The 14,574-nt window shown below is 39.6% G+C and overlaps 1 protein-coding gene across 3 annotated transcripts in view; it reads right to left on the reverse strand.

Annotated features, from left to right (window-relative positions):
* Arhgef12 (Rho guanine nucleotide exchange factor 12) overlaps positions 1 to 14,574 on the reverse strand; it is a 134,021-nt gene that overhangs the window by 75,883 nt on the left and 43,564 nt on the right. For all 3 annotated transcript variants that reach the window (XM_029543068.1, XM_021206425.2, XM_029543069.1), the window contains exons 2-3: positions 2,188 to 2,211; positions 698 to 783 (exon numbers count right to left, since the gene is read on the reverse strand). In XM_029543068.1, coding sequence (XP_029398928.1) covers positions 698 to 783; positions 2,188 to 2,211 — 110 coding nt within the window. The remainder of the gene's footprint in view (positions 1 to 697; positions 784 to 2,187; positions 2,212 to 14,574) is intronic.

Consider the following 14,574-nt stretch of genomic DNA (forward strand, 5'->3'; position numbering starts at 1 on the left):
ATATATATATATATATATATATATATATATATAAAATCAGCCAGCATGAAAATTCTCAAGACAATCAGCACGACTGAAGCTAGGCAACCACCGAGTTCTGAGGACTTGAAGAAAGGCAGGGTCTCTGTTAAGCACTATGGCACGGGCCTACAATCCCAGCACTTGAGAGGCTGAAGCAGGAGGTCAGTTTGAGTTACAAAGGAAGACTCTGTCCTGTACCCACTTTAAAAAAGAAAGGTGTGTATGGAAGATGAAAGTGCATTTACATTCGTCTGTTTATTCAAATGCAGTTGGCATAAATTTTTTAAGTTACACTGCAGTTAATCAATTCACAACAATCATAGCTGAGTTTTAAGTGAATGCAGAAGTTCCCAGTGGTCAATATCCTTCATTTAATGACACACTAGTACTTGCACCATGATTAGTCTTGATTTTGAGACCTCGGTGTACCCTCAATCTCCAATCAGGACATCTCTATCTCTCCGACTATCACAAGTCCCACAGTGATGCTTCACTGTGGCGTCTACAATGCTGTGTTAAGTATGTACACATCCCTGCTGACTCCAGCAATAATACACAACTGCAAGGGATGAGAGGGTAGGAATAACCATGCCTGAGTGTCCCAATCCACATAAGTTCTACGACTCCGAATTTCACTATCCAAAAAACATTCTTTGAAAGAACAAGAGAACTTTACCTGTGGGGTCAAAATCATGTGATGAACTGCGTTCGACTTTTTGTTTCTTATCTGTTGGTGACTCTCGGTTCAAAATACTTCCATGCCTAAGTTAAAACAATCAAATATTTACTATTAGAAAAGCATAACAGTAAAACCTCAGATAAAAATTACACAGATGAGCCTGTTTACAGTGGCGTACGTGCGTACGTGCGTGCGTGCGTGCACCCATGTATGCACCCATGTATGCACCCATGTGTGCAGGTACCCACGAAGGCTGTTATAACCTTCAGTTATAAAGCCCCTTGCACTTAGTGGTACAGGAGACTGTGAGCTGCCTAAATGTGCAGTATAGAGAGCAAACGCTGCTCCTCTGCAAGAGCAGCAAGCACTCTTAACCACTGAGCCATCTCTCCAGGAACCAAAGGGACAAAAACAAAAACAAAAAACGGAAATAAGTTTCTCTTCCATAGCATAAGCCTGTATTTTTTTAAAAGAGTTTTAAAATTCAACTTATGCCATACATACTATACAGTCTATGTTCTTGGTTATAAAAGGGCCTTAAGTAGTAAAATTTACTAATATTAAGGTTAATTTTATCCTTAAAATAACTGCCTATAATTTACTTATTTTAAAGTTCCACCTAACAAGAAAACAGTACCCCCAAAAATTCAGCACACTCCCTGACATTACATACACCACAGTCAAACTGAAATCACTACAGAAATAAACATGTAAAAACAAATTACAAAGGCAAACCTACACAGGCAAGACTTGCCTTCCTAGGGCTGAAGCCTTAGCCAGCCATGGGCCCACAATAATACCAGAATTACTGTTTTTTACTATGATTTAACCAACTGCAAGCACCAGATGATGGTTGGACAATTGAAAAAGAAGAAAGACACTGTGATACATGCACTTCCAGCTAACTGAAAAGTTAGGGTTACTGGGAATGGGATGTCAGTGTAATGGTTATGATAATTAAGGAGAGAGAAGAAAAGATGTTAAGACACAAGTGTTAGGGACTCTTGAACTGTGTGTGACAGACACAAGCACAAAAACCTAAATGCTTTCTATACTTTTTTCCTTTATTGTCTTAAAATAACTAAGACTAAATCGGCACAAAGTTCATTTAAAGGTGACAGCAGACATTCACGTGACAACACAACCCAAATTGAGAATTCATCTGCACCTACCCAAGCAACTCACAATTCAAAACAGCCACAGACTTTAAAATTAAATGTCTTCATAGGGAGTGACCTTAAAGTGTCAATTTGAATAAAGTTTTTAAATGCTTACATTAAAAACACTGAAAATATTATCAAAACAAGGCTGTGTTCCAGAAAAAAATATGCAACACCTGTTGTATTTGAAATCTGTGAAGCATTACAAAAGTTTGTACTACTTAAGTCCACACTCTCAAAAACCACAAAAATCCCCTTAATTTCAAAAGAATGCTTCTAATTAAAGTTTAACTCCAACTTCCGTATAAAAGCAACTGAACAACTTACCTTATAGGTTTTTTGAGGGGAAACCTGTAACAAAGGGAAAACAAAAACAGATATTTGTATTAATTTAACTTGTTAAGACTGTTATCACAGCTACTGACTATGCTAAATCAAAAGGCATTACAGTCTTATGCTAACTTTCCCAAAGCAAGACAACAATGGGGTCAGAGGTCTTGCTCTGTTCTTTAAAGCTCATTCTCATTTATTTTTAGCTTTCATAACAGAAACTCTGAAAAAAAAAAATATCTTCAGAGTATTACCAGCTACTAAAAATATGTCTCGCAAGCAGAAAACAAAGAGTGCACTTGCTTTGCTTTGTTCTTCTGGGGTTCCCTGGTGCTGTTCCCCGTAGGTCTTCCTTTTTTAAGTATTGTAGCTGATCACGTGACACAAGCCCTCCTTCAGTTTGGGAGGAAGAGGCAGGAAGTTTCCAAGTACAAGATTAGTGTGGACCACAAAACAAGTCCTGGGCCAGCCTGGGCTACAGAGCTAAGATCCTGTCTTAAGAAAAGGGGATAGAAGGGGTGGATCTGATTTTTCTGTTTGGTGTAAATTTGGGGATGGAGGGAGCTGAGACAAGGGTCTCCTTATAGAACCAGGCTATCCTCAAGCCATAATTATCTGCTTTGGCCTCCATGGTGCTGGGATAAATGGCCTACACTACCATCCTTACCAGAACTAGACGCTACATGAAGAACTGGAATCCAGTTACCATAGAGGCAATCCGATTGCCAAATAAACCCTCATAGACAAGTTTAATTACACATTCACTTTAACTCATATTTAAATCAAACTGAAACAGAAAAGGCCAAAGCATCTATAGGCCTCCATGATGAGGGATGGTATTATAACATGAAAGACAGTGGTAAGCGGGAAGGGGTCTGGAACAAGAAGATGCTCTTCTAGAAAACAGGTAATGCCAAAAGACAGCCCAGGAAAAATGTCCCTATGTCACCTTTTGGGGGAAGAAGAGGGACTGGAATCGACTTTTTCTTTATCAATGAATATAAACTAGCAGAGATGGACTCTAAAAGGACTTCCTGCTAAGGGCAACGCCTGCAGTGGTCTATCAACCAAAGGAAACCCTTTGGTTCTCTGAACTACAGAACCCCAGAAAAAACAAAGCAAAATATACCCTCTGTTTTCACCTATCAACCGCAGGCACCCCAAGCAATGCTTACTGTCAGAATCTGTAGCATGCAGGGGACTCTGGCAAAGAATTCTACAACTTTCCAGCAGTATGACTTACAATTACTGGACTGTTTTCTCTTACAAGAAAATGGGGACAATGGAAGGAGACAGAAATGAAGCGAGGAGCAGAAGAGCAAAGGTAACCACAGGGAGACCTCACCATCTGTTTCCTTACAGTCACACAGTACAGAGAGAAACTCACATGTTCTTTTAAAAAAATTTTAAATCATTCATTTTCATTTTATGTGCATTGGTGTTCTGCCTACATGTGTGTCTGTGTGAATGTGTTAAATCCACTGGAACTGGAGTTACTGACAACGGTGAGCTGCCACGTGGGTGCTGGGAATTGAGCCCAGGTCCTCTGGAAGAGCAGCCAGCACTCTTAAACAGATCCATCTCTCCAGCTCCAAGAAACTCACAACTTCTAAGATCAGAGTTTCTCTCTAATTACCAAATTCTATTTAAAGCAAACAAGGCAGATGGTTCTGTATTCTTTAAGAAACCAGGTTGAGCAAACCCCGAGGGCAAGCCAGTCTGCAGCACTCCAGCATGGCCTCTGCACAGCTGCCTTCACTTCACACCCTGTTTGAGTTCCTGCCCTGACCATTGCCAGTGATGGAGTACTATGCTGTAGAACTCTAAGTTGAAATAAACCCTTTCCTCTCCAAGTTGTTTATGGTCATGATGCTTCCCAAACGCAGCAGAAACCCTAAGACAATGGCTTACCTTAACTGTTCTAAGTACCCCAAGAATCACAGGGAAGGGAGGAACCTACTTCTGACATCTTAGGAGACAGCAATGCAGTTCATCCCTTTCAAGTCACAGAGCACTGAAAGATCCCCCATTCATCTGGCCCTGAACTTAGCTTGCACTCACCACCTGCATACCCAGCCAGTTAACTCCACCATGCCTATACAAACTCTGAAAGACAAAGACTTGACCAGAGCTCCCAGGAAGGGGACCCAGGGAGCCAGAAATCACAAGCTCAGTTCCCATAGGTTCTAAAGAAGTTTGCAATTTCTGGGAATTAGAGCAATGTGAATCTACCTATGTCTTACAGAGAAATAAACCCTTTTTGTAGGTAGAATGCTGTAAGTAGAACCCTAATGGAATAAAGATTGTACAGATTTCATGTTTATACTTACATTTTTTTAATTACAAAAGAAATACATTGTAGATAAGACGTTTGCCTACATACACTTTAATTTAGTTTTACCTTAGGTGATTAAGTATATTTGTATAAATATATGAAATTTAAGAGGGTATGTGAATATAAAAGATATTATCATTACAATTAAAATGAAGGCAGGTGTGCACAAAACTGTATGTGGCTGCCTGTGCACAGAGCTCAGGATGGGGATATCAGGTGTCCTGCTCCATGACCCTCAGTCTTCCTCTGAGAAAGGACCTTTCGTGGAAGCCAAGGTGGCCCCCCAATGATTTTCCTGTCTCTGTTCTAAGCCAATATAGGGCAGGGATGCAGGTGTGCTGGCCATACCTGTATGTTTACTGAGTTGCTAGGATCTGATCTTCGAACACTCTCAATGAGCCATTTCTTCAGCTTAATTACATCTTTTACAAGTATATTTCCCAAGTCCATAGAAAGCACTTTATTATTTTCTACTAAGAAAACTATTTTTCATTAAAATGCATTTAAAAAGTGTTGGTTTTGTACTAAGAGGTTTGTTTTTGAGTCTAGTGTCAAATGTTAATGCGTTCTGTCAGAGTCACAAGACCATGTTTTTCTGTGAAATGTGAATGTCTCTGACTTTCAAAGCATCAGTGGGGAGATCCTCTAAGTTTATGGGAAATGGAAGAAATTTCTTACATTATGAGAAATATAAGAAAGTTAGCATCATAATGCTGTTTCATACTTGTTCCTACAAAGCTATTTGTTTAATTTCTCCATATACATGGAGGAAGAGGGAGGCAGGCAGGCAGGCAGGCAGGCAGACACACACACACACACACACACACACACACACACACAGAATGGGGGAGCACAAGCACACTTTGGGTATCGCAATCACTCTCCATTTTATGTGCTGAGATGGTGTCTCTCCCCAGTCCCAGTTAGTCTAGCTGACTAGCTTAGTTAGGGGATCCTTTGGCCTTTGGAAATCAGGGATTACAGGGGACTCTATGCCTACCTGGCTTTTTATCTTATTCTGGTAATTGGGCTTCCAGTCCTACTCACACAAGCTATCTCCCCAGATGTGTATGGTTTTGTTTTACTCTCAACAGAGAAATTCAAAGTAGGGGAAGGAGACTTAAAAAATATACTAAAATATACTGTCATCAGTAATAATGACTCTACACAGTGCTAAATTAGTAGCATGCAAGGAAAAATGTCTTAACAATTCTAATACTCTTCCCACATCATCCCAGAACTGTGAACTGCTGCTGACAAAACTCAGTTCAGCAGGCATGTCTCATGCCTTTCATCTCAACGCTCTGGGCCTGAGGTAGAGGGTTCACACCATCTAAGGCCAGCTGGAACCTACAGTGAGTTCTCTCTGACCACAAAGACTGCAGAGTGATTCTGTAGCAAAACAGCAAGAACAAAACACCAAAAACAAGATGCATTTGAAATGCACAGACCACTACTTCTATTTTCTCTTTCTTAGCTACAAAAAAAAAGGAGCTTATTTTAATACACTTTATACATAAGACTATGTAAGCTAACATAACTAAACAAATTACTATATTACATACTAATATCAAATAACAATCAAGAGACTCTTACTCCCAAGTCACTGAGGAATGAGACTGTCTCCTACCCAAGATGTAAGGTCTCCTATGAGGTGAAGCCTTTCTACTCTGTAACATCATGAGATCATTTCCTTTTCTCTACATATGACTTCACACATAGTACCAAAGTTCTTTTATGAGAAGTAAGGCAACTAACCCTCTCACCTACAACTTTCATCAGGCTGGGTGTGGCAGCACATGCCAATGGAATCTAGCTAATTGGGAGGCTGACTTGGACCAGTTGGACCCAAGGAATTTAGAACCAGCCTGGGGACCACTGGCAGACTCTCTCTAAACCAACAAACAAATAAGACATTAACATATTTTACACCATTAAACATTTCATTACAGCACTGGCTTTAGCCTATGCTGTAAAACCCTCGGGGCTCATTAGAGGTCTACCATGGATGAAGAGTAGGGAGAGGACTCTTGGCTTGGCTTTTATTTCAGATAGCCCTTCCAAATGAATAAAAATCTGAAAAAGAGAGCTCTAACTACTTTTATTTCATTACTGGGGACTGAACACCACATAATTCTTTATAACTGCAAAATATCTATTCTGTAATATGCTGCTTAACTAATTTCATCAATTTGTTTTGTTACTATTTAGGCTAGGTATCGTTTTTTAGTCCAGGGACAACACTATTACAAATACTTAGCTCTGGGTCTAAACTCCCCTTGAAGTTTTAGGATGAACTCATTGACAGGAAGGAACCCACACAGGAGTTTAGACTAGAGATAAAGGCAGTCGGAGTGAGTACTAAATAAACACAATAGGAAGGGCCTGGGCTCCTCTGGTTGCATTACTCCTATGCAGCCATTTGGGTCCAACCTTTGTGGAAGGGGACAGCAGCAAGAACTTTTCTAACAATAGCTCTTATAAGACAAATGACCAGATAGCATTACTTTGCTGCCCAAGTGACTGTATATGGGTGAGAGAGACTCCCTGCTTGTTTTAAGTAAAACAATCAAACAAACCAAGAAAGCGTTCAACAGCAGTCCTAAGTTAGTCCTAAGTTAGAGGATACACAAACTGAAAAGTAACAAAAAGCTGTAACAAACAGGGAACACTGTCAGATCAAAGTGCAATTTACTACCTATCATTATATCAGGAGGGTAAATGATGTTTCTTACGGAATCTGTGAGAAGAATGAGGTGCAGAGTCTTGATTTAACTGAACTAAAGGTTTGAAATGATGCAAAGTTTAAGAAGCCGTTCCATTTGAAGTTGTTATGTTTGTTATAGGTTGAATGTGTGCCTTAGAGACAGAGGGAACGCCTAAGCCCTGTCTTCCCTGAATATGCCCCAACTTAGAAGCTGGCTCTTTACACACATTTTGTTAACTTCCAAGAAATCTTTACTTAACCCAAAGTCACAAAGGTTTTCTTTATATTTTTTTTCTGATCGATAATTTTGTTTTACTTTTAGTTGTAGTGTTTTATAAATTTTTGCAAGAGACATTATGAACAAATGTTTATCTCCTTACATATGGATAGTCCACTTTTCTAGCACACTGCAGAAAAGATTCCCTCTGCTGAATTGCCTTTGGACTGCCACTGAAAATCAGCTACCCATCTATGTACTGGGTGCCTGTGGGAGGGAAACATCCATTTCCGTACCTCCTAAGAGGTACAGGTTACCAACACGTTACGTCTTTGAATAGTTATGCTAGCTTTGGTCCTGATGTTAAGGTGCTATCGTCGAAGCTTCTCCCTGTAAGGCTACTGCTTTTAGCCTGCCATACTTTATGCTTTAAACACAAATCCTAACCTAGTAGTAAGTCACATGTCTTTAACCCCTGCTCCTGGGAGGTAGAGGCACGCAGATATCTGTGAGTTTCAAGGTCAGCCTGCTCTACAGAGCAAATTCCACGATAGCCAGGGTTTAAAATAAAATAAAAATGATTAAAAACTCCAACCTGGGTCAGTAAGGTGGCTCAGAACTTGCAGCAAAAGCCTGACAGCTTGAGTCTGACTCCAAGAATCCACATTAAAGTGGAAAGAGAGCCAGTTCTACAAACTTGTCTTCTGACCTCCACACAGGACCCCATGACTCATTCCCTCCCTCTGCCCTCTCATACACATACACACTACAATTATAATGTCTGAAAATGTTAAAGCCTTGTTTCTTTTAATCTAACCCCTACTAAGAGTTAAAGACATCAAGCTCCACTTCCCAAACAAAGAGGAATCTATCTACATGCTCTGGAATTTTCTGGAAGAGCTGTGTTTCTGTTCTCCCATCTACCAAATGTGGACTCTGTATGTTTACTTTATATTCTGAGATAAAATCCAATACTGCAATGTTTATCTCCATGTTCACGTTGTCTAGCTTAAGCCACTGAGAGCCCTTTCAGGTTGGCACTTATGCTACTGGGACATGCCCTTCCCTTCTGTATTCTGAGTACTTCTTTGTTTCTGGCACTACATGGTACTCTAAGCTCCTTGGCACACTAAAAAATAAAAGAACGTTTTCCTACATCAACCTCTTAAACCAGGGAATTAAAAATATAGATGAAACATAGATGTTTTCTTCCTTTTTTTATGTAGTATAATTGTTACATGCTTTTATGTTACATAATTACAATTTATAAAACCCCAAACCACATCTCATTTAAGCTGGCATCAAGATATTCCCGATGTTCTTCCTGTACAACTTGTTGTGATGTCACCTTTCGTTCCAGTTATTGGTAGTACTTGACTTATCTCTACTCCTGATCCACCTCGAGGCTAGTCTAGCTAACTAGCTAAAGGTTTAGCATTTTAGTAATCTTCTCTAAAGAACCAACCTGTGGGTTAACACTCTGTTGTTTAACTGTTTTCCCCTTCATGAATCCCTGCTCCAATCATTATTACTATGTATAATTATTATTATTACTATTCCTCTATGCTTAGTTTGGACTTGGTTTACTCTTCTTTGTCTAGTTTGTTTTTTGTTTTTTGTTTTTTTGTTTCTGGTTTCTTAGTATGGAAGTTGATGCTACTGGTTTAGGAAGTCTCTTCTTTTCTAATACATCTTTAATGTCCATAAAGTTCTACGTGACGCTTCAGTGTTAACCTCCAAATTCTGATGTGTTGTAATCACTTTTTCCTTCAACCAAAAACAAAAACAAAAAAAAAACCTTCTCATTTCCCTCTTCATGTCTTCTTTGACCTGTGCGTTTAGAATTGTGCTGTTTAATCTACAAATATCTGGAGATTTGAGGTCTCTCTTTTATTCATTTATAGCTTACTTATAGTCAGACAGCATACTCGATATAGCCTGCAACCACTTACTTTACTGTGCTTCTACACTGAAATATGGTTGTACTGGCTAATTTTGTGTCAACTTGACACAGCTGGAGTTATCACAGAGAAAGGAGCTTTAGTTGGGGAAATGCCTCCATGAGATCAAGCTGCAGGGCATTTTCTCAATTAGTGACCAAAGGGGGAGGGCCCCTTGTGGGTGGGACCATCCCTGAGTCTTGGTTCTGTAAGAGAGCAGGCTGAGCAAGCCAGGGGAAGCAAGCCAGTAAGTAACATCCCTCCATGGCCTCTGCATCAGCTCCTGCTCCCTGACCTGCTTGAGTTCCAGTCCTGACTTTTTCAGTGATGAACAGAGATATGCAAGTGTAAACCCTTTCCTCCCCAACTGCTTCTTGGTCATGATGTTTGTGCAGGAATAGAAACCCAGATTAAGACAATGGTCTAGCTTCATAAATGCTCCACACGCATGGACAAGACTGAAAGTATGTATTATGCTCTTAGCTGAAGTGTTACCAAAAAATGCAAATAGATCAAATTGGCAAATTGTGTTAAGTATTCTACACCCTTACTGGGTTTATTCTGACCAATTATTAAAAGAATACTAAAATCATTGTCATGACAATGATTGTGGATCTGTTTGTCCTTATATTTATACTGTTTAGTTTTCATGAAATTTGAAGTTCTTTTATTGATGCATAAAAGGTTAGAAATGGGGGGGAGCTTTGCTTTTGTTTTTAGTAAGGTCCTGAAAACATCACAAACCTTTTCCAGCTAAGCAGGCATTCTACCACTGACTGATGTATGGCTTTGTTCTTCATAATTTAATTTTTAAATTTTATTTTTTATTTGGTTTTTTGATTTTTTTGGTTTTTTTGTTTGTTTGTTGCTTTTTTCTGTAGATCAGGCTGGCCTGAAATTCAGAGATCTGCCTGCCTCTGCCTCCCAAATGCTGAGATTAAAGGTGTACACCACCCTGTACGCCTTAATTTTTAAATTTTTGAGACGGTTTATTTATAAGTACCCTGTCTGAACTGAGACTTCATGCAATACTTAACTGGGCTTCTTTTTAAATTGATTCTTTTATCATGAAACGGTTTTCTTAAATGAAGCATAGTAGCTCACATCAGTAATCTCAACACTCAGAAGGAAAAACCAGAAGGATCAGGAATTCAAGGCTATCTTTGTAGTTCAAGGCCAACCCTGGCTACAAAAGACTCCATCTCATTTCGTTAAAAAAAAAAAAAAAAAAAAAAAAAAAAANGGGGCTGGTGAGATGGCTCAGCGGGTAAGAGCACCCGACTGCTCTTCCAAAGGTGCAGAGTTCAAATCCCAGCAACCACATGGTGGTTCACAACCATCCTTAACAAGATCCGACTCCCTCTTCTGGAGTGTCTGAAGACAGCTACAGTGTACTTACATATAATAAATAAATAAATCTTAAAAAAAATTAAAAAAAAAAATTAGGAGCAGGGCAGTAGGAAGCTAATGCTTCAGTAAATTGCCTGCCATAAAAGCATGAGGCCCTGGGTGAGAAAGCCAAGGCGGCACACATTTGTAATCTCAACAGTAGGGAGGCGGGAAAAGGCAGTTTCCTGGGACTCAACACTGAGTAAGCCTGAACTACTTGGCTAGTTTCGGGCCAATAGGAGAGCCTGTCTCAAAAGCAAAGTAGATGGCACCTTAGGAAGGACACAGGGGTTTGACCATTAACTTTCATATACACAGTACACTTGCATCACGGGAATAAACCTCAACACAGACGGAGAGGGGCTGCTCTATTGTTAGTAATATTCCATGCTCACAAATCTACTTTATAAATCTACTTTATAATGGTAATAAGTCATTTCGGCTTTATTTTTATTACTGTTAGCATGCTGTGCCTCTTTTTGTCCTTTTACTTCAAACCACGTCTCGTGTAAGATGTGTTTCTTAAAGGCAGCACAGAGTTGGGCTTTGCTCTTTCATGTAATCTGTGACTTCTGCCTTAACTACTTTATGGCTTTAGAGACTGAATACTGGATCTCAAACGTGTTGAGCAAGCACTGTACCACGGAGCTAGTCTTAAGTCAACTATTTTTTAAAAGATGGGGTTTTACTCAGTAGCCCATGTTGATCTGAAATTCATGACCCACCTACCTCAGCCCCCACAATGTTGAATTACAGGTATATACTACCACATTCCTTTAACTCGTTTCAGTTTGGTTTGGCTTGACTTGGTTTGGTTTGGTTTTTTTTTTTTGGAGATTGCCGATTTAGGGTAGATTTAAGTTTAATGATCATCCTATGGGTTTCTCAGTTGTTTCCAACTGTCTCTTCCTTTTACTGGAGTACATTATTTAAACCAATTTACTAACTTAAAATAATTTTCTATTGTTAACTCATCTCTTCCCATACTTTAAATTATTTGAAAGATTATTTCATGTATTTGATTTTACAGCCTAATTAACCAGCATAGATATGAGAACACACTTAACAATTTTATATATCTTTTCTAAATGAATTTATTCATTCAATACATTTTCTTTGAGAACAGAGGATATAAGTTTTTCTGGACACTGGAAATCTAAGTCTTCCTTAGAAAGAACTTGAAGTTTATCCAGTGGTTTACTAGGCTCCTCAAAGGCCAATGACAGAGGGCCACAGATCCACCTGTAACAACAACCTTTTGGCCTAATGGCAGTGCCACTCTCTGGTGAGTGAGCTTACTGCATAGGCAGAAGTAATGAAAAGAGAAACAAAATTATGTCCACAGGAGGTGCACATGAAAGAAACTTCCTTCCTCTAGAGAGGATGTGTGGCACTTCTCTTCCCGACACACCTCTTCCTCACTCACTAGTTTGTGACTGTGACTGAATGGAGTCATTCTGTTTATTCAAAGACCTGAAGGTGCACGACTTAAGACAGTAAGGTAAGAGTGGAAGCCATGAGGTGATCTGGAGCCACAGAAGTAGTTGTGGGTAACAAAAATAACTAAGACAAAGGTCTGCAAGAATAAGCAACTTAGTGTATTTGAAAATAACCATGTCCACTGTGGCCTGAGTGCAGAGAATGGCCCAGAGAGTAATACTGAGATGTCAACAATAGACAGAAACCAATAATATAAGAAATTTATTCATAATGTAAGACAACTAGAAAGTTTTAATCATAATCTGATTTATGTTTAAAAGAACACTCTAGTCAGGCATAGTGACAAACACCTAAAATCCCATCGATCAAGAGGCTGAGGATACAAGATTGTCAAAAGTTCAGTACCAGCCCTGGCTATATATAGCAAGACTCTGTCCTCAAAAATTAAACTAGAGGGCTAGAGAAATGGCTCAGTAGTTGAAAGCACTTGAGGACCAAACTCAGAGGACCTTGGTTCAATTCAGCACAGCCATTAGTCACTGACCAGGCAAGTGCTTCTGACTTCTTCCAACACAAGTATTTGGATTTTTCCAAGAGCTGATGTCAGGGCTTTTTACAGAGACAGAACAGCATTTATAGGCCAGAGAAGGAGAAAGGGTTTCCCCAGAAGCTATGGTCAATGTGGCCTTTGTACTGCTCCTCTGCCAAAGCCAGAAGACCCTGCTAGATAAAGCTTTTCAGTCCTGAAGAGGGAGGGCTACAACTCCACCCTGGAAGGTTGCAGGATTGTGATTGGCCAAACTTACGATTACAAGATTTACTTTTCCATCAGTGCTGAAAGCAGAATTCTAATGGTGCAACTATCAGAACAGATGTTTCTTAATTCTTTCAAGAAAAATACCATATACTGAATTTCTCTCTCTCCTCCCCCTTCTGTGTGTGGGATGTTTCAAAGGTATTCTACATAGTTTCAAAGAAAAGAGAAGCCAATGTGAAATAGTTACAAGCAGAATTTGCTTCTTCTAATCCTAAAAATTCAGTGGAGAATTCAATTTATATCTATTTGCCCTGTAGGCAACTTGCCTGCTGGACATGTAAAGGGATCATGTTGCCACCTGAAGAGCAACTACTTCTTTATAAACATGCATTCAACTCCAGACAAAGATGGAAGAAAGCAAAAAACGATTCTACAACAGTAGTGTTCCTCAGCACTGAAAAGCAGACTCATCTTTCAAGAAAGGACCTGATTACAGCCTCCAGTCACTAACTAGGAAATGAGACTGGCCATGTCTGTTAGGTTTGGCATCTACCCTAAGAAGACATGGTAGACTCTAAGCAAGAATCAGATTGCCTAAGCATAAGGATCATAGACCTGAAGTGCAGCTCCTACTCTCCCTGGATTTAGTAGGCAATACCCAGACGCTTAAGGGGAACACAGAAGAGAATCTACTGCAGAGATTCAGAACTCACAGACCCAGATTTAGGATGTTGCTGGAGGTAAAAATGGAAACGATGTGAAAAGACAAAGCAACTGTCACTGATCACAACACAAAAACAATGACCTCAAGTGTGCTGTTATCTGAACAATGACAGAAAAATGAAAATGCTAAGAATAGCAGCCAACACTGCTTAGCACATGCTAATAACCACTGTAGCTGCATTACACCCATTACCTCATTGGATTTGCCGCAAACACCGTTATTATACATATTTTGTGGCTGAAAATGTATTGCATAGAAAAAGATTAAGGGGCTTGTCTATAGTCAGACAGAAACTGACATGTAAATTCAGAATTTACAGCTAGCTCTAGACTCTGTTTTTTTTTTTTTTTTTTTTAAAGATTTTTTTTATTTATTATATGTAAGTACACTGTAGCTGTCCTCAAACACCCCAGAAGAGGGAGTCAGATCTCGTTAAGGATGGTTGTGAGCCACCATGTGGTTGCTGGGATTTGAACTCTGCACCTTTGGAAGAGCAGTCGGGTGCTCTTACCCACTGAGCCATCTCACCAGACCCCTAGACTCTTAGTTTTAACCACTGCTTAACAGGCACTGTTTAAACCTTTTAAATGTATTTGTGTGTGTGTGTGTGCCTGCATATATATATATACACACAGATGTACATGTGTGCCTGATACCCTTGGAGGTCAAAAGAAAGCATCAGACCCCCTGAAGATGGAGTTATGGATGCTTATAAACCCCCATGGGGGAACTAGGAACCAAACCCAGGTTCTCTGCAAGGGAAACTGGCAAGCTATCTTTCTTCACCACTAAGCCATCTTTACAACTGTTTAAAGTTGAAGATACAGTAAACAGCTAAGATAGATCACCAGGGAAGGGTACTTCCTACCAAAGCT

The sequence above is a fragment of the Mus pahari genome, chromosome 10 (assembly GCF_900095145.1).
Source record: "Mus pahari chromosome 10, PAHARI_EIJ_v1.1, whole genome shotgun sequence".
NCBI lineage: Eukaryota > Metazoa > Chordata > Mammalia > Rodentia > Muridae > Mus > Mus pahari.